The sequence below is a fragment of the Neolamprologus brichardi genome, chromosome 1 (genome assembly GCF_056152115.1).
Source record: "Neolamprologus brichardi isolate AB-2024 chromosome 1, ASM5615211v1, whole genome shotgun sequence".
NCBI classification, from domain to species: Eukaryota; Metazoa; Chordata; class Actinopteri; order Cichliformes; family Cichlidae; genus Neolamprologus; species Neolamprologus brichardi.
This window is the reverse complement of record NC_142104.1, coordinates 20673710-20692935: the sequence shown is the minus strand read 5'-3', so window position 1 is coordinate 20692935 and position 19226 is coordinate 20673710. Positions and strand designations below refer to the sequence as shown.

The window sequence follows — 19226 nt, the reverse complement described above, 5'->3', positions numbered from 1 at the left end:
GAGCACACACTCAAAATTGAAAAACTAGAAGTTAAACATTTTTCATTAAAATACAACCAGAAGCATTGAAGAAAGCAACACAGCGGCATTAGTTTCTTGCCTGAGAGCTACACAGCAGAAAGTAAAGCTTTGAAAAAATAAAAAGCAGGAAATAATTAAAAGACTAAAGCAAGTGGTCAACACTTAGAGTTTCTCTCTTTGAGCTGCCAAAGACAGTCCCAGTTTCTTACATGGCCCCCTGGGGTAAATGTATTTACCAGCTCGGTTTATGCTAAAAGTTACTGTGTAGCATTTCAGAAAGGTCTGCAGTTATGACGTATCTATGCTGTAGATACTAAACAAGATGTCAGAAAAGCACTAAACAACTAAACACGAAAGGCAGGTATTTACAGTAAGGAAAAAACACAAAATAACATGAAACTATATAAATAAAAATCAAAACTGGAACCAAAACTCGATAAATAAAAACCAAAGTAACCCTTGAAACACTCTCCAAGGGTTAAACCAGCCGCCACTATACCGCCTGCTTATCTCTCACCTGCCAGGGACACCTTATGGGAATTTTTTAGGTCAAGACTATTGATAATGTAGAATCTGCAAAGCAAACAGATACATTTTTATTGGATCTTAAAGATTAGTTATGGTCTGATTGTGACATTTTGTGACGTGCAGTTAAATATAGCTCTTGATCTAGATTTATGAAATGCTCACAAAGATGTGATGCTATCAGAAATGTTTTTATTCGCTTCTATTTACTGCCCGCTATGCTGTCCTACCACAGTCTGTGTGTGTGTCTAGAAAACACTATCAGCTATGGATATAACACCTTAAACCTCCCCCACTGCTGCTTGATGATAATCTTTACTTTGAAGTGTTTAAGAAGCCGATCGAAAAAGAGCGAGAGTGTGCTGAATGTTTGACAAGGTTTCATTATTTTCTCTGTAATGTTTAATGTAAAAAGAAATTGATCATATTTATATTTAATGTTTAAATATTAGATTGGTTCCCAGCCTTTAGGCCAAATGTCTTATTCATATACAGCTTATAGGAATGTAGACTGCATATAATAGTTGCAGTTTCTCCTTTAAGGCTCCATCTGGTTGAAATTTTGATTGAAGAAGCAAATTTGTTGTAGCTGTGTGCGACTTTTAATTTCAGCAACTTTCCGAAGGCTCTTTTCCCTCTTCATTGCTCCACATCTCCTCTGGTGGATTCACATGTCAAAATGACGACAATGAAATATATTCCTTGAAAACAGAGAGTGTCTTGTGGCAACATGACTCTTACACTCAGTGAAGAACTACCTCAGCTTCACATCTCTCTTGAAATTGGCTGCCTCTGGCATCAACTGTTCTGTTTTGTGCTGGCTTGTTAGTCTGAAGGTTCAGTGTTGGTGCACCCTTCTGTTTTGCTGTTTCAAGTGTGACTACAGCCACAACTACTCCTGCCAAAATGTAGAATATGAAGAGTTACAGGTCAGATTCAGATGTTCCAATGGGCTAGATTTGGCCTGCAGGTCTTTAGTTTGACATACACTCTAAAGCAGCATTTGATTATGAATGGATTTGTCTCTAATTTTAAGCTTCCTAATGTAAAACAAAGAACCTTTAGAAGCATCTAAACACATTTCATAATGATCTTTTATGTTATTATTATGATCATATTTCTTTTGTACAAAAAACCCTTTAAATATGTGGACTTTTATTGTCAAAGGAAATTAATGCACGTATGACTAAGTTCTTCATTTTTAAATCTGCTGATGTAAATCAAGGTTGTTGTTTTTTTTGCTTTGTCAGCATCACATTCTTGAAATGAACGGCATTCTTTCCTTTCATAAATCATAATCACTGTTAAGTGGCACCAGTCTGTTTGTAGCCTCCTCACTTTAATGCCTTTGGTGTCTTATTATAACAGGAGATGTTACTGGTACTTCTTTACATCAAAGTGGATTTGTGTTTACCCTTTCAGCAGCAGGTGTGCTTTGGAGCAGGAATCAGAAGCAGCATGACAGTCCAGCTGTGCCCCGGGCATGAAAAGATGGTTGCTACGAAGAAGAAAAAAATTGCAGAATGCCATTGTCTTGGAGATTGTGCCAAGGAGGACACACATTTTGTATTTGCAAAAAAACAATAACAACAACAACAACAAAAAACTGCATTCACAATGCATTGTGAAAGGGATAAGGGTGTTTAGGTGAAAAATGTTGGTGTTAAAAACTACTCTGAACACATAATTATACAAACGTGACCTCTTTGCATTTGGATGTTTGCTGGCTTTTTTCCCCTCTTCTCATACTGTTTCAATAGCGTTTGCTTTTACTTTTGCAAACTGCAAGGGAATGAACACAACTGCACTTGTCATGCAGTCAGAGTATTATAGAGGACACTTAACATTTACACAATACCACACAGTGTCTTCTTCAGCCAGCAACAGCTATGATACAATTTCAAAACGATTCTGTCTAGCCATTGACTTTAGACTGTGGAGTGGTAACAATGTGATATCAGCAGCTGCCTGAAAGGGGCTACTTGTTTCTGTTCCAGCTGGGAAGGCTTTGCCCAGTTATGCCAGATGGCCCCAGTAGAAATTTGTTGCAGCGGTAATTCACCTCTGCTCAGTGTAGTTATCTTCATCATTTTAGGGCTCCCAATAATATTGGTCTTGGAAGTAAATTGGCTTATTTTCACCCAGCTGCACGAGGCACCGTGGATAAAATCACGCTATAGTGTTTAGAAAATAAAGGTAGTTGAAGCTATGTAGTTGGTGAACTTTACTGCCTTTAACTACAGAACAGTTGGCATTGCAGAACAGTTTTTCCACCCCGGTGCAGAGGGGAAGAAAAGAAAAATCTGGAAAGATACATTTGCACTGTGGATTTCTCGTTTGCATTTGAACTGTATTCTTTGCAGTTTTTCCTGAAAATTGGTTTAAAAGGCCCAGAAAGATAAAATATGGTAATTCTGCTTTCTCTAGCTGGTCTCTTTATTCATTTATGCTTCCTCACTTCCATAGCTCTGCACCACTGGTGAATGTGTGTGGGATATGCCCTGGAGCTGGTTGCTATGGTAAAAAACCATGGCGTAAAATATGAAGTTTTTGAGCAACAAGCTTGTGTGTTTGTGTAACAGCAGTGTAATCAGAAATCATGTTTTAAGGCCATATCCATACATACTGACATATACATATATTGTGTATATTCTCATTTAATCTCTTTCCAAGTTTATAAAAAAAATGACATCAGATATGTGAAAATAATTCCTGTAAGTTAAACTTCACTGTTTTAATGCTTGACCCCACAGCTTTTATACTCCTTGATCAGTATGACTTCAAAAGGGACAGTTGTCCTTAATATGGTGATTTCAAACACACAGTGGCTGTGTGCACAGAAGCACCACCCAAATGCTGCTACAACCAAATGTTTTCAAAGGACAACTAGTCAGAAAGAGAGGTGAACTACGATGACTTGATTCAGTTGATCTAACACCAGAGTTCTGAGGTATCTTGAACATGCCATAGGGCTTTTCAGAGCCAGTATAGCTCATCACTGGGTTGAGCAGACAACCCATGTGGCATAAGGCCCAGGTTTGACTCCACCCTGAGGCCGTTTAGTGTTTCTGTCTTCTCTCCACTGTTTTATTGCAATGAAGGTTTAAGAGCCAATTTAAAAACAGTAAAGATAAGAACCCAGAAATTAGCATTATTAGTGGAGTCAGAAAAATTCAAAATGACATCAAGGGAATGGCAGCAGCCCTGGCAGCCCCTGGCAATCATGGTCAAACACTCGGTAATAGCAATTCCAGGGTGATCCTGAGCTCCTGGTGAATGGGTTCAAGCCCACAAAGGTCCATACATGGGTGGCATGGTACTGTGTAATTATGCAACCCTCATCCATGAGCAGACCGAGTGTGAGCACGCAGTCTTATCTCAATCTGTCCTTTCATCACCTTCATCATCAACATATAGTTGTTTATAGCGATTATAGTTTATAGCGATGTTTATAGCGAACAACATATAGTTATTTATAGGTTGGACTGTAAGTCACTAACTTAAGAATAAAGGTTTAAACTCAGAAGATCAACTCAAACTCACCTCAGCTGCAACCCCATGTGGGAATGAAAAGACTGAACTGGAAGTGAGTTCAGTCCTTATATAATGTGTGCCAGGTGAGTTCAGGGTAGTCCAGCGTCCTCCCACAGTCCAAAGACATTCAGCTAGTGGGGTTAGGTTAACTGGTGATTCTAAATTGCCCATAGGCGTGAATGCGAGTGTGAAAGGTTGTCTGTCTCTCTGTGGTCGCCCTGTGAAAGACTGGCAATCTGTCCAGGGTGTACCCCACGTATGCCAGGTGGGATAGGCTCTGGCCCCCCATAATGCTGAATTGGATAAGTGGAAGAAAATGAGTGGACTGAAAACTATATATATATATATATTAGGGGTGCAATGATACAACAAAATTCACGGTTCGGTTCGGTTCGATACTTTGGTGTCACGGTTCGATATTTTTTCGATACAAAAAAAATGTTCATGCCTTTTTATTAATTTGTCATTTATTAAATTTTCACGGCACATTCTGCACCACATCTCTGTGCGTTCATCATTTGTTTGAAGCCAGCTCACCTCCTGCAACCACTTTTCCGAGAACACGTGCTTCTTTTGTGGTTCGGACTCCTTCTGACATTTCTTTGGAGGTGGAGGAACATCACAGTAATTGCTTAAAGGAGCTTCTTCGACATCTTTAAGAGTTCTAAACAAATGTCTGTCCTCCTCCTGAAAATCTTATGTACGCAAACACGCGTTGCAACTTCTTATCTTGTGCGGGTTTTTATTTTGACAGCGAATGCGCACCTGCGGACCACTTATGTGCAGCCCTGGTTATTTAGCTCGTCATATTGCAGCCACAGAAATTCGTTTGTCCATGAAACCATAAAGCTGCACTTTCTTTTTGCCTTATAGTCTGATTTGTCATAACCTTTCCGTTTTGTCACTTCTTCACCCTGACCTGTCTTATTTGGCTCAGCAGAACTAAAATATATATCCTGCTGCTTTTACACACGCACTAACATAACGCTCAGCGATTCTCTGCGCGATCAACCTCTCACATGTTTAAGCTGCAGGAGATTTCACTTGTCATGTTTGCATAGTAAGCTAACGATTGATAAGACGATGTCAGAGGAATTGGTGCGCAAATTATCATCACTCACCAATCAGTACTGTCGCTTTCTATACACAGTTCACGCGATTGCAAAGTGAAAGCAAAAAACAAGCGCAAATTCAAACGCGATTTCAGTATGTCACATATTGACAGTGGCCGATGCCAATGACATAATTACCCAGCTACATTTCCGAAAGAATGCAAAAGCATTGACATATATTTTTCCTTCCTACGATAGGCCGACGGGCAGGGCAGAGATAGATTTTGGTAGCCCGACTGGAAAAAAGCCCCAGGACGTCGGGCTAGCGATTTTGCGAGCCCTGTATCTTAATGAGGAATCACTCATCTTTGGAAAAGAGAGTTTATTATGGAGAAATGTCTCTTTCCAAAATAAAAGCTATACTATACGCTTCTTCTGGGCTATATTCTCAGCAGCATATTAAACATATCAGGTCCCCATAAGGAGAATCATGTGCTAACGGCTGTCTAAATGACTCGGGTAAAGTTTGTAGCATGCGTGCTTGTTTTTGTCTGCTTCCACTTGTCTTTGCACTAGGATGATGTCGGAGTAAATGTGCAGTCATATTGGTTGTGTTCCCACTAGTGCTGTCAGCGTTAATCTGAAATGACGTTAAGGTCACAACACGGCAAATCTCCGTTAACGAGCTACCGCGGATCGCCTCATGAGTGGGGCTGGAAGACGTCAACACATTAACGAGCTAACTGCGCTAACACACTAGTTCCCACCAATTGAGCATTGCTGGCACATCCAACATACTGTTTTACTTTTGTCCATGACACGCTTACCTTCAGGGTCATACGTCACATGAAAACCAAAATAGTTCCAAACGCCAGATCTGAATGAGGGTGGGGGAGGTTCAATTTGCCATGTTGCAACGAGCTTAACTTCTGTCTAGCTAGCTTGCCCTGCGCTCAGTGAATCTGTGTTCGACTACTCCGCCTAGGCTGCACTGTCGAGCGCAGATCCACTGAGCGCTCAACACAGACAGCATCGTCAGAAGGAAAGTTGATAAAATAAATTAAAAATGTTGTATTGTTCGATACATATGCGTACCGAACCGAAAACACTGTATCGAACGGTTCAATATCGATATGAGTATCGTTGCACCCCTAATATATATATATATATATATATATATATATATATATATATATATATATATATATTTATTTATTTCTATTAACCCTGCTTTGTTCACTTTGTTTATTAATCTGTCTTTAACTGTGTTCCTGACACACACAGATGGAAACTTGCTTGGAAGCACAGTATGTTTCGTAGACCAAGTGATTTGTTTTGTTCACTCCAGTTTTTAATGTGTGATGATGTTTTTAATGTGTAATGAGATTCTCACTGTACCGATTGGCTGAAGTCCAAAGTACAGAATGGTTTTTGTTCTGTAATGATTAAGGGATGTAAAAATGTTTGGTCCACTGACGTGATTAGGTTAGATAAAACAAGACCAGTCAGCATTTCATACTGCTCAGTCTGCAGCACATCTTTTTTTGTGTAATTACAACTAATTTTAAAAAAAATATTTTTACATAAACCAATAGTTCCAAACTTTTTTCATATAACATACCCACACTTCTTTTTGCTACTTTTAGCTGTTTACCATATCTGATATTTTTCAGATGTCAGCTCATCATTTACTCTTAATGAATATGTTTACAGGACCTAAACATTCAACAATCACTGTAAGCAGCTTTAACTGTTAATGCTTAACTTTAAGGTTGATTATTTCTTGAATAGCATTTTCACTACTTTTAGTTACTAGACCTAACAGTTGTTAATTATGTAACAAGAAATCCCAACTTACTGTCCATAAACTAGCATTTGCTGCTCATTTTAATCTCATATTTATGTTTGTATCTTAATCCCTAGTGCATTCCTATTGTCTGTCTTAACTTGTGTAGATTAATCTAATTCTGAAAAGATGTAATTTGTATATTTCAGGTAAGTCAAGTTATTAGTACCCACACTTACTTCACTTGCACTCCTGTACTTGTACCCCTGCGTGGTAATAACTGCTGTAAATGGTAAAGAGTAGGGAAAATCCCGTAATGGCAGCAGATGAATGAAGATATATGAGTGGAAAGACCTGAAATTGATATGGTGAGTTGCATTATCAACGACCGATACCACTGAAATGCTGTTGAGAAAGACCTTTGTTTTGTTTTTACTTTTATGACCTTCATAAAATAGAAATCCTACATTGAAATTTAATGTCACTGACTTTTATTGCATTTTCCACAATTTTCCACAACTCCAGACTATAGTTGATATTACATTTTCACTTCTCCAGCACTCTAAAGACACCCTAATACTTTTCTAATGGGTATATTAATTATTTTAAGTTATGTGACGCTGGTCAAAACCATATGGAAATTTGCAGATTCTTCAGGCCTGCAATTGAAAAAGTTGTGCTATTCTGCAGCACCTCCATGTGTCCACGATTCATCACTACACCCCCCTGTCTGAGTTCGGCGAGTCCCCCTGTTGGCCAAGAAAAATAAACCCTGCCACTGACTGCAGCATCTCAGTAATGTGCACTGCAGGCTCAGCCAGATGTTAATTAATCATAGCTATGGCAACTAGCGAGGTGGTAATGCATTTGTATTTGAGTTTGTGCGTGTGTGTCTTTTCCTGACGTAGATATTGTGGTTAAATAGCCTAGCAGTGAGCTTTTAAGTGGTAATTAGTCTCAGCTGTTGCCATGGTCACAGGAATGAACCAGTGGAGGTGTGTGTGTGTCACAGGAGGCAGTGTGACAAATAGAGAACAAGAGCATCTTATGCCTCCTCATAAAGATGCTGAGTTAGGATGTGATGTGTTCACAGCAGTCCTCCAGTTTGTGGTTTACATACACAGATTAAAATCATTCATAAGGACTGCCAGGAGTCACAGTGACACAGTCAGCCTTAGTTTCCATGGGAAGGCATTTCAGTTTGAACGCGAATTCAATGTGAATCAGCTGACTGTTTGTTCATGTGTTGCTTATGAGGAGCAGAACAAAGGGCAGAAGACAAAAAAAAGCGCTGCCATTTAAAGCTACAGTTCCTTTTTTATTTGATTTGCAGCATCATGTAGCTCACCATTTCCTGCTTTTATCTACAGTAAATTGCTGTATTTAATTACTGGGGAGTGGGGGTGGGGGCGGGTCTGAATTAGAAGTGATGGCACTGCAAAAACTAATTTGTGAGTGAAAGATAAGACCTAAAGAAGAAGTGGGAGCAAAAAATCGCTTAGAAACGGTGAGTCACATACATTTAATCTGCTAAAGATAGATACAGGACTCACACACTGTATAGCACCTGACAAAATGACAATCTCATTTAACATCTCTGCCTCTCTGCTGTCTTTCTGTCAGCAGGGTGTGAGGTATGTGCGCACATCAATGTCTGTGTGTGGGATGTAATTCCTATCACACTGTTTGAACCAAGGGCAGGGCTTCAACCTCAGACAGGAAAAATCACAGCAAAGTCATACCTGGGAGTACGCTTTTCTCAGCTTGGGAAAAATTCAATGACTGCACTGAAAGTGTAAGAGCTGGAAAATCACACAGAGGAAAAATGTAGGAAATAACTCATCTGTCCACACTGGGTTTCGTGCCTCTTATAAGCTTTGCATCTCTGTCTGTATCCCTTGGATACAACACAGTTTAGCAAAGCTGGAGACATATAGTGTGAGGGATTTGTTTGATGTCTGGGGTTTATTAAGGCAGCGTTTGTGTGATCTTTAGCAAACATCTCAAATGCCTGTCTGTTTTGCTTTGGAGCTTAAAACTTTTAAAAAACATTTTTGCTACATTTTTCTTGTTGGTTTCTTTCACAGCGGTGATGCTGGTAAACCTCGCTCCATAAAAGCACAATAGACAGGGCATCTAACTGATGCAAATTTGCAGCTTCCACCCATGCTTAGTCAGACAGACATCTTTTAATACATAATAGATTAAGCTACTATTTAGGACTTCTTTTTCTTTCTTTCTAAAATGTCCATTTGCATCCACAATGTGCACGTGTGCATGTATTTACAGTTTACGAGTGCACAAATAAAGCTTTTCTGTGGTTTGGAGGATGGAAAAGAACTTTAGTGTATTGAAGCAGTCCATCTGGTTCCCTCACTGGGACACTGGGACACTGTTTCATCCAGCATGACATTTTCTAATCCAAATCATGTTTTATGCATGCCCTCTGATGGCCACTGAACAATGAGATAGAAGGACTTATGTTGATACAAGAACTGTGTATGTATGTTTGTGTGTGTGTGTGTGTCCCACATGCTGATTCCCCGGTGTGTATCCAGTTTTACACTTCCCTAGTTCTAAAGACGCAGAAGAATCAATACTAAAAATGTTGCTATTATAAATGTAACCAAATTATGAAATTGTGAATTTAGATTCCCCTACATTTTACATCTACGAGCAAGAAAACACTGCATTGTTCCCCTGCTATTGCTTTTGGGGAATCAATTGAAGGTGCATATTAGATTCAGTCACAGCTGGGCGCAAGCAGTTGTGCTCATTCACTTTTTATTCTTTTCATGTGTAAGCTCACACACAGTTTCTCACTGTGTTTCTGAAGCCGTGAGATTTACTTTTCAGTCACACTCACAAACACACACATAGTCTCTGTTTCTCTCTCCCCCTCTCTCCCTCAAAGATTTACAACACCCCTTAAAAGAAAGATGCCACTGTTTAGACAAAATGCCTCACAGCAACCTTCAGAGGCAAGCTTTTTTGGTTTTTAGCCGCTTGCTGTCGCTCTCGATTTCTTTGAATATTTGTAGGAGTAAAAAAAAGAAAAACCTGAGGAGTCTCCATCTACATCCATCTATAAATAATTATATCATCCAGCGAATTGCAGCTAAGCGTCAGACTGCTGCTGATTCGTATCAGGCCTCGCTCGGCCTCTTGCAGAGTGCAAGAGGGAGTTTTCTCTCAGTTAGTTAACGCGTGTAGTCAGCTTTTCCGACAGTGTGTTCCACAGGAATTATCCAGCGTTTTTTACTGGATTTATTGTAAAATTGAACAATCAAATGTTATCTGATTATGACTGAGATTTTTTCTCAAGTACATGGAAGTAGCTTGATTATGCTATTCGCCCTCTTCCATGAGTGATAAGAGGGAACAAAAGGTTGTCTGCTTGCTTTCTTGCAATCTTTTGTTAGAGCGATTTTCTATTATATGCACTAATAGAAATCAGTTTGTTGTAGAGCTGTTTTTCTTCTGCCAGTCATGCCTTCATGTGTAAATGCAGCATTGTCCTATTATTCAGAAGCTCTTGACAAAGAATGGTTGACAGTCAAGCATGGCTGAGCTTCCGCAGCCCTTTCTTTCTCTGCAACATCAAGTTGTACTTACTCACAAGATGTTGCACCATCCATTGAAGGCTTGTTACTCTACTGTTTTATCTTGCATAATCAAAGCTCTTAATCCTGATGCATACAGTTTTTTTTAAGTTTACACCAACATATTGGCTACACAATCCCTTGGCTCTCAAAAATGTGGCAGCTCCCTTGTGTGATGACATAATCTGGATCCACTCAGTGACTCACTCCTTAGCTGAGGCCTAATTACCGCCTTCGGAGCCCTCGATTCAAGGCTGACTACGTCATGAAAGTCTCAAAAAGCTGCTGGAAAATATAGCTTTCTCTAGTCACAATCTGGAGGGCTACAAACGCTGCACAGCACAGCACAGCATTTTTTTTTTGTTTTTAATGGTGCATCAAACAGGTCCTGGGCTAGATTTTTGTGATAAGGTTATCAACCACTCCTGAACGGATCGCCTCTAAAGCTGGACAAAACCACGTCAGTTTATAAATAATGGAAACCAGGCGTGACCTCTGTAACATGCTGTTATGTAACAACTTGGAGAAATGATTTGCACAGTGAAAATTTAAAAGCATAAATTTGCCAAAATACTTGTCCACTGTTGGCAATCAACTATCACCTATGCTGTACATTCTACACATTCTTCCCAAATAAACTCGTAAATTTCCAACTTTGGAAGTTGTACAGTGCACTAAACACTTTGTATTTTTGGGAGGATAGGAATGCAACTGCTATGGTTGTGTACTTTGGCGCCAGCGCAAGGACTTAAATCTCAAAAGTGCTGAAAACAGCCCGATTCTCTTGCACGTTAGCAGCAATGTCTTCACTGCATTCAGTGGTTCATGGAACTGTTGCATTTGAGCACTGTGCTTTTTGGTTGATTGTTTCTGTCACTCATCAGTTAACTTATGACCTGCACGGCTGATGATCAGGCTACTATATTATTAAGGCTGTGCACTCCGCAGCTGTGCTTCAGCCAGTCTGACGAAGGCAAGCAGATACAGGCCAGAGATCCATTTTCACATCAGTGTGCCTTCTATGCCAGGACCATTGTTATAATTACTGATACTGTCTGGCCTCCTGTTACCAACAGAAAAATGCCTCCGGGAAGAACTCTGCACAAATTCTGGACTTAAAAAATTTAATTTAAAAAGAGGATCTTATCATTTGGTTTTTAATGCGGTAATGGTTGTAAAGCCAGGGGGAAAAGATGAGGAACATGATGGAAGAATGGATGGAAGAAGGAAAGAAAGAAAGAAAGAAAGAAAGAAAGAAAGAAAGAAAGAAAGAAAGAAAGAAAGAAAGAAAGAAAGAAAGACTGTTTGCTGTAGTCACTAGGAAAGTCAGGCCTCTCAGGACCAGCGCCAGACTTCAAAGTCTTCCTCTCAGCATCAAATATTTATCACAGTCCTGTGCTTACACCTGTTCCTTAGTGGGGTTACTTGTTTTATTTACTTCCACTTTTATCACACCAGCTGACTTGCAGGGAGCACACCATTAACCACGGAGTGAATTAACAGTTCAGTTTATTGACTGTCTTTGACATTTACCTCCTTACCAGGGCTTATAATGCAATGCCAGTTTGCCATACATTATAAATCTCTTGTGCGTCATTCTTGGACCCGAGGTGTATGTGAGTCAGTGCCTTGCTCGTGGGCACAGACAGAGCTGTTCCATTACTGTGTTGTCTTTCCACCAAGATACTGTTACCAGGAAGATAATGCAGGCTGGCATTCTTGGATATTTTCTTTCTTTCTTGAGCTACCTGTTATGGAAAGAGAGAAGGAAGAAGAAAGAAAAAGAGGAGAGGAGAAGGCAGAGAGGAAACTGGGAGCAACCGGGGACCAATGCAATTACAATAATTGTATTTTCAAATGAATTGCAAGACTCAAAACCCAGCGTCTTGTGGGCTGTGAGGAAAAACTACTACTACTCGCTCTTTTCTCTTTAAAAGAAAAAGACCTTGGAATGATGATTGTGTAATTTGCAGAAGAAACAGCATCAGCCTTACTGCCCAATTCAATATAATTCAAACAGGCAATGTTTCACCTGGTGGCTTGATATAGCAACATGTCACTGCTTTTCCAAGGCCAAATAACAAGCTTCCATGTTCAACAGGAAACCAGAATTCTCCTTTATATTCTCGGCCTTCATAAAAAGCATACACAGACGTTTTGCCTACCATTTATTTAAACATTGTTTGTGGTTTCTGACGCTGTTGGAAACGACTACATAAGGGATTGATATGTGTGGAATTTTCTGAAAGTTGATATATTTTACTGTTTACTGAAACATAAACAACAGGCAAGGTGAACCACCTTTGCAACATGACATTTTGGAAAGGCCATACCGTTACAGAATATAATCAATCTTTTCATTGTGCTTTCAGTAAAGCAGCCGCAGTGTGCTTTGATGTTATTGGCTGTACAAGAGGATCAAATATGTATTTATTCATTTATTTGACTGACCGGTTGTATTTCAGACTTTCTGTCAGTTTTAGTTATATAAGGGCATGCTGTTAATACACATGCTGATTTTTGTCACCCCACTAACTAATGTTTCTTTACATGTAGAAACACAAAGAGTGAGAAATCATAAGCAGAATTCATGTTGTAATAACAAGCAGGGTGTTGTGTTTGAAGAATATTAAATCCAAGTCATTCATTTTTATTTTTCAAGGAGCCAAATTCTGTCAAAATTATTTTTAACGCATCTTTTGTCATGGACTTATTTCTCAGCTGGCTTTTTTCCCCCTACCAGTATTCAGTGTGGTGTTTGTTTTTACTTGCAATGAATAATTGAGGGACAATGCTTGAAAGCCTTTAAAAGTAGCTGCGCTCTTTGTCTGTCTTTGAGTAACACTTTGCACAATAGTGAACTGGAGCTTGAGCATGTAACAAAGATCTTAGCCCTGCATCAGCCATAAGTTTGTGTGCGTCCCACTTCCTGGCTATTTAGGAGGGAGTCAGTAGAAGGCAAAATGGTTTCATTTGTACCCACTGGAAATAGATTCTCCCCCCCCCCCCCAAAAAAAAAAAAAAAAAAAAATTTCAGGATTGCTGCAGGTCATTTTCCACATGGCGTCTAAAAAGAAGATTTCTGCATTTTCATACTAAACTCACTCCTGCACCAGGTTCGAAACAAAGAAGCCACTTGGTTTAACTGTCTATCGATGGACTCCTGAATAACCCTGGGAGCACAGTGAGTGATGTGTGTTTGTGTGCTGACAGTGAGGGGCTGCAGACGGAGGGCGGAAGCAGATGTGTGTGAGAGAGGTTCAGAGCTGTGGCACTATCACAGGGTGCCTTTGTCTGCCCGTAGAGAGCGTTGAATTAAAGGCTGTTAACACTAGTCTGCACAGTCATATGCTAATGCCTCTTACTCTGAAAGAATAAATAAATTATGGGCCAGAAAAAAAAAATCTGAATGCCTGCTTATCATGCCTCATACAACACAGATAGTGTGCAAGAAAGATACAGGGAGTCTGCGTAAAGAGAGAGCGAGAGAGACAGTATGTGTAGGGCTGCATTGGAACGAGGGGGTGGCACTGCACAAAAATAGCGCTAAAGGAACATCAAAGATGCAAGACAAAAGGGATTCTCTATAACCTTTCTTACTTTTTGAACCTTTGACTTTGCACTCACTGCGAGCGTAGGTGATGTTGCACGAGCAATAATGAGCGATAGATTGGGCAAAGAGGCAGAGATCGAGATTTGGACTGAGAATAAGGAGGGGAGGGGGGATTTAAAGGGAAAGAAACAGAGGGAGATTTAGATAGAGCCTACAGAGTAAGTGCGAGGGAAGAGAGCCAGCGCAGAGAAGGAGCAGAGGGAGCGGATGGGAGAAGAGAAGAGGAGAGGCATTGACTGGAAGCATACACATGGAAGAGAGAAGAAAACGGCTATTTCATGTGTTCACTGTGCATGACTGAAGAGTGCGGCTGTCTGACTGGATTGTTAGTCATCTGCTGCCCCACAACTAGAGGACGTACAAAAAGCACACAGGCAGGCTGGGAATATAGAGCTGTGTGCAGAGGATGAACAGGCGGTGTGGGCTCGCTGGCTGTGATCGCTGTCCTCAGACCCCATAGCCTCTTCCACTGGTGCTGTTGCAGGCCGTTAGCCTTGCAGTTAGACAGCAACAGTCATAAATACAGAATGAGCTCCAAGCACTCCTCCGACTGGATTCCCTACAGGTACTGTACCACATTCCTGAGAACACACAGAGGGGGCACAGTGTTCATCTTTTGAAGCATGTGTGATTATTTGAGCGAGTGTTCAGAGATCAGACTGATTAACAGTAACACTGAGCCGGTATGACGACAGAAAAGCATAGAGTAATGTTTTTTTTCTTTTTTTTGTGCAGGGGTTTAATTTTTTTTTTAATTTTTAGTTTAGGTGCCGAGTTGTTGAAGAATCACCAAAAAAAACAAACAAAAAAGAACAATCCCAAAATGTCAACTGCATCAACCTCTGATGATCTCATATTGTTTCACAACTGTCCATAATGTGATTCAGTGCTGTCTCTGATCAGTTTGGATCCAGTTTGATTGCTGTGCATATCAAAGATAGAACCACGTTCACATTTGTACATTTATTAATGTCCACTTTTTTAATCACTGAGAAAGTTCCTGATGTGTAAATGTGCATGTTTTATGTCTCCTTTCTTCCTGCATGTGCCAGTATGAGCTTCACTGAGCCATGCTGGTGGCAGTCATGCCGTTTTGTAGCTCTAAATCTCCTGTTATAAAACATAAGCATTTCAAGTGTAGTACCAAAGCTGGTGGCTCCTTCCTCTAATTGAATGCCCATTGCCATGGTTTCCCTTGCTTGCTTTGAGACCATTGGCTTATGGTTGCTATAAGTTACGGTGGCAATCCGCAAATTTCAGAATGAGACTGCATCAGGACAACAGCAGGAAGCAACCTCTGTGGGTTTTATTTGGAATAAGATTCCTCCTACTATGGCAAAGTTGAAACAAAAGCATTTAATGAAATGCAGTAAATGCACAGACTTAAATAGCTAGCCTAGCAGTGCAAATTACAACTATCTCTCCATGGCCTCCTTATCACTTGACCAGAAAAGCTGTTAACGAATGCTAGGCAGCAATATTAAATACTAACTAGATATTAACCAGTAAAAGTATCCATTGCAGTAACAGTACTTGTATATACTATTTGAAAGAGGTCATGCCAGTGAGCAGAATTTTGATTTCATCTCATGAAGCTGACATTAAAAATACATGGGCCTCTTTGCAGGGAGGGTTGGATACAGCAGCACTCTGTAGATCTGTTAGTTAGAGGTATACAGCGCACAGAAAGCAAGTAAATCAAGGAAACATGCTGCTCAAACATCCACATAGAATTGGTGATGCTTAATTTGTTCTTCTCTGTGTATGAATTATTCATCAAATCAGGATTGTAGTTTTTTTCCTCTCATGTGGCAAAGAAGAAATTATGTTGTCAAAAATCTGTTAATCGTCCGATTCTATTTTTTTTACATGACCTTTTCAGAAATAACCAATTTAGTAGAGCAAGACATGGTGTCCTATACCACAAAAGTACTTAAAAGCTTTATTATTTACATTCCCACCTGCAAGGTCAATCTACATCTGCACAACGCTCATGAGATTCATTTTCCAGAATTTCATGCATTTCACCATGCAAATGACAAAAATAATCTTGCTTTTGTGTCTCCATAATGGATTGCCTGTAGTGTTGCACACTGCTGCTGCAGATTCATCAGCCAATTACTGTCACATATTTTAAACCTGATGATGCATGCAAAACTATTTTAAAAATATGAGGGTCTCATAACTTCTATTCTGTTCTCCATCCAGTCCTACATTCAACAGCAGCTAAGGCGTCGTTCAGTTTATTTATTTATTTTTTAAAAAAGGACTGAAAATAGGCAAGCTATTGTTTCAACGAAAATCAGAATCCTGGGCAATGTAGCATGGTATGTTGGTATAGATGATTTGAACCCAGCTGATTTATTGGCAGCCGATATTATCTTGCCACTCTATCAGTATTGACATGTTTAATGGTTAATAAATGAAAAGAAGAAGAAAGACCTTTCAAACATGTAATGAGTGCATTGTCTGTTCACCAGAGTGCACTCTGCAACTTGCCCGTTAGCTACAGCTGATCCAAGCAGAGCCTAAACGAGTAAATAAATAACTACAAATGAGAAATGTTAGAGAAATCTGTTTATGTTTTGTGCATCTGAAAGAAAAAAATATTGAAAAAAATATAAGAATGTTGGATTTGGAAATCACCAGATATCTGTATTGATATTGGTCTCAAAAATCCTGTATTGGTCGGGCTCGACAGATGATTTCGGCACTACTTCCACACTGTTAGCAACAATACTTTACAGCATAAATATGTAAATATCATACATTTGATTTCAGACACAATTAATTCTGATGAATCTAGGTTTTCTTTATTCATCAGATGGCGCTAAGGTGCCTTTTTCCACCTTAGTATTGAATCAGTCCAGCAGCCAGTCTATCAGTTTAAAAACCACAATAAAAATACTGAATTTATATGGCAACAAAGACTTTGCAAACTTGCATGCAAGTATTCAGGGATAAGCTTTTCATTTCTTTTTAAGAATTGCTGAGGTGCTTATTTTGCACCTTAGTTTTAAATTATATTTTATAGGTTTTGTAAAGGTGATTTATTGCAATGGATAGACCCGGATGTCAGTGCTTTACCTGGTCAGTATACACTACAGAGGTGTGTTAAAGAATGACCAGGCTCTCCACATAATAATGAGCTGTTTGACCTGCACTACAAAAGCACGTGTTTGTGCCATTATCTTTCAGTCTGATGCCTATTCACACTTGATCAATAGACACGGAGTGCTTTGTTTGTCTGTATGTCTGACAGCGTGTGGGAGGTAAATACTTTTTTATTGCATCTGTGTGGGCATTTGTCATCAAACTAGAGTCGGTGGCACAGCGCTATCAGTTTATTGAATGATTTTACATGGTCCACATTCAAGACTCCACTAATAGGATTCTGACACATGAATGAAGCGTGTAAAAAGGTAAAAAGGTTCATCAACCATGTTCATAAAGGAACATTAGTTTATGCTCAATTACTCTATTGTACCTTCATGCAGCCAGTCATAGTGGGTGATGGAAAGAATTTCGTTGAAGTTGCTGGTAAGCAATCTGAGAGATTGGTTAGGGAAAAAACGAGACGAAAGATTTAAACTGAAATACAGGATTGCAATTGCTTTTAAATGTTGTAACTAAAAAATAATTTCTACTGAAGAAGAGATCAACCAAATTATGCACATATACGTGCCTCATCATTAGTTGTGTGTCAGGAAGACTGGACATTTTAAAAATTTACAATTAAAAATGAAAAAATTGCGATATTTAGTCAGAATGTGGGTAATGTTACTATCACAGTAGGGAAAATGGTGGTGCAGACCTCGACAAGAACCAAATTATTGGGACCATGTGCAATGAATGATGATTCGAAGATGGGTGGGAACCAGGTCTGCAGCGAATTGCAGCCATCTATCTATCTATTGTGAAAAGTGAAATGACCTAAAAAGCACTAACCTGTAACCTTTTACATACACAGAAATTCACATGAACTACTTGCATTCAGAGTCCGGGCAGAACCTCATAGATTTGCAAACTGACTCAGATCAATTGTAATGTGTTTGCAATCTGTGCTTATAAATGGGAAGCCAGTTATTTACAAACCTTCAAATCTGTCTGAGAGTGATTGCAGCCAGTTTGTGTCAGACATGTTTAGAGAGAGGTTGTTTCCCACCAGGGGACGTGCACAATTGCCTTGCAATGGAAAGTGGTTGTCCAGACGTTGAGGGTGTTGCACACTCAAAAAATGCAAACAGATTCAGTGTAGTCACAGAGCAACAACAGATCTTTTTCTTTCCCTTTTTAGTATTATTAAAGCCATTAGAGACATTTCGAGGAATTTTGAAACACAGTATTGACTGTTATTGCAAGGCCAGAGTGTAATCGAAAGCTCCAGCAAAACTTTACTTCTTCTTGATCAAAAATGTCAATCAGAAAGACACTGATTTTGTGTAACCTTTCAACAGAAACAAACTTTATAACCCCGTAATGATAGTCGTAGTCATACTTTGAAAAATGCTGCAGGGTCATTTCTATGACAAACTGAGCCTGCTCCTGCTACAGGGTCTCCAGGTTAGGAGAGATTAAAAGGAAGCTTGAATAAAGTGACAGAAGAAGTATGTTTTTATGTTTATAACACAAAGCGATTTCAATCACAAGAGTGGAACGCCAAATCTGAGCTTTGATTCATCAAACATCAGAAGCACATTTTCCTCTCTATCCTTCATCATCTTCTCTTCTACTCTTCTACTTTAGCTCATTCTCTCAAGCTGTGCTGCAGGAAATCTCCGATTGCCCTTGAATTAGGAGCCGTGGATGTTTGTTAGAGGACTCTTAGACGCCCGTCCAAGAGCTGAAGGAACAATCAGTGAGCCTGTGGTCAGTGATTAAAAGCTCTTGCGGTAATAATAAAAAAAAAAGCAAAAAACTGAAGACTCAATAAAAAGTAGAACCAGCTAATCACTGGTGCTGAATGAATCCCGTAGCTTAGTAGTTAGTAGTTAGTAGGAGCTACTATTTTATTTACTTTAATACATTATTGGTATTGGAGAGTATTGGAGAGCAGAGGAAAAGGAAGCACAGCAGGAGTAACAAGTTAACTT

At 39.5% G+C, this 19226-nt stretch overlaps 1 protein-coding gene across 4 annotated transcripts in view; it reads left to right on the top strand.

Moving 5' to 3' along the window:
• The window catches only part of tub (TUB bipartite transcription factor), a 60955-nt gene that overhangs the window by 16285 nt on the left and 25444 nt on the right, over window positions 1-19226 (top strand). Inside the window, exon 1 of one of the 4 annotated variants that reach the window (XM_006780191.3) lies at window positions 14012-14698. The exons of 2 other annotated variants lie outside the window; for them this stretch is intronic. In XM_006780191.3, the coding sequence (XP_006780254.1) occupies window positions 14661-14698 (38 nt within the window). In that variant the 5' untranslated portion in view covers window positions 14012-14660. Of the gene's footprint in view, window positions 1-14011; window positions 14699-19226 lie in introns of those variants that run through there. One more of the 4 variants, XM_087839431.1, reaches the window with a different exon arrangement.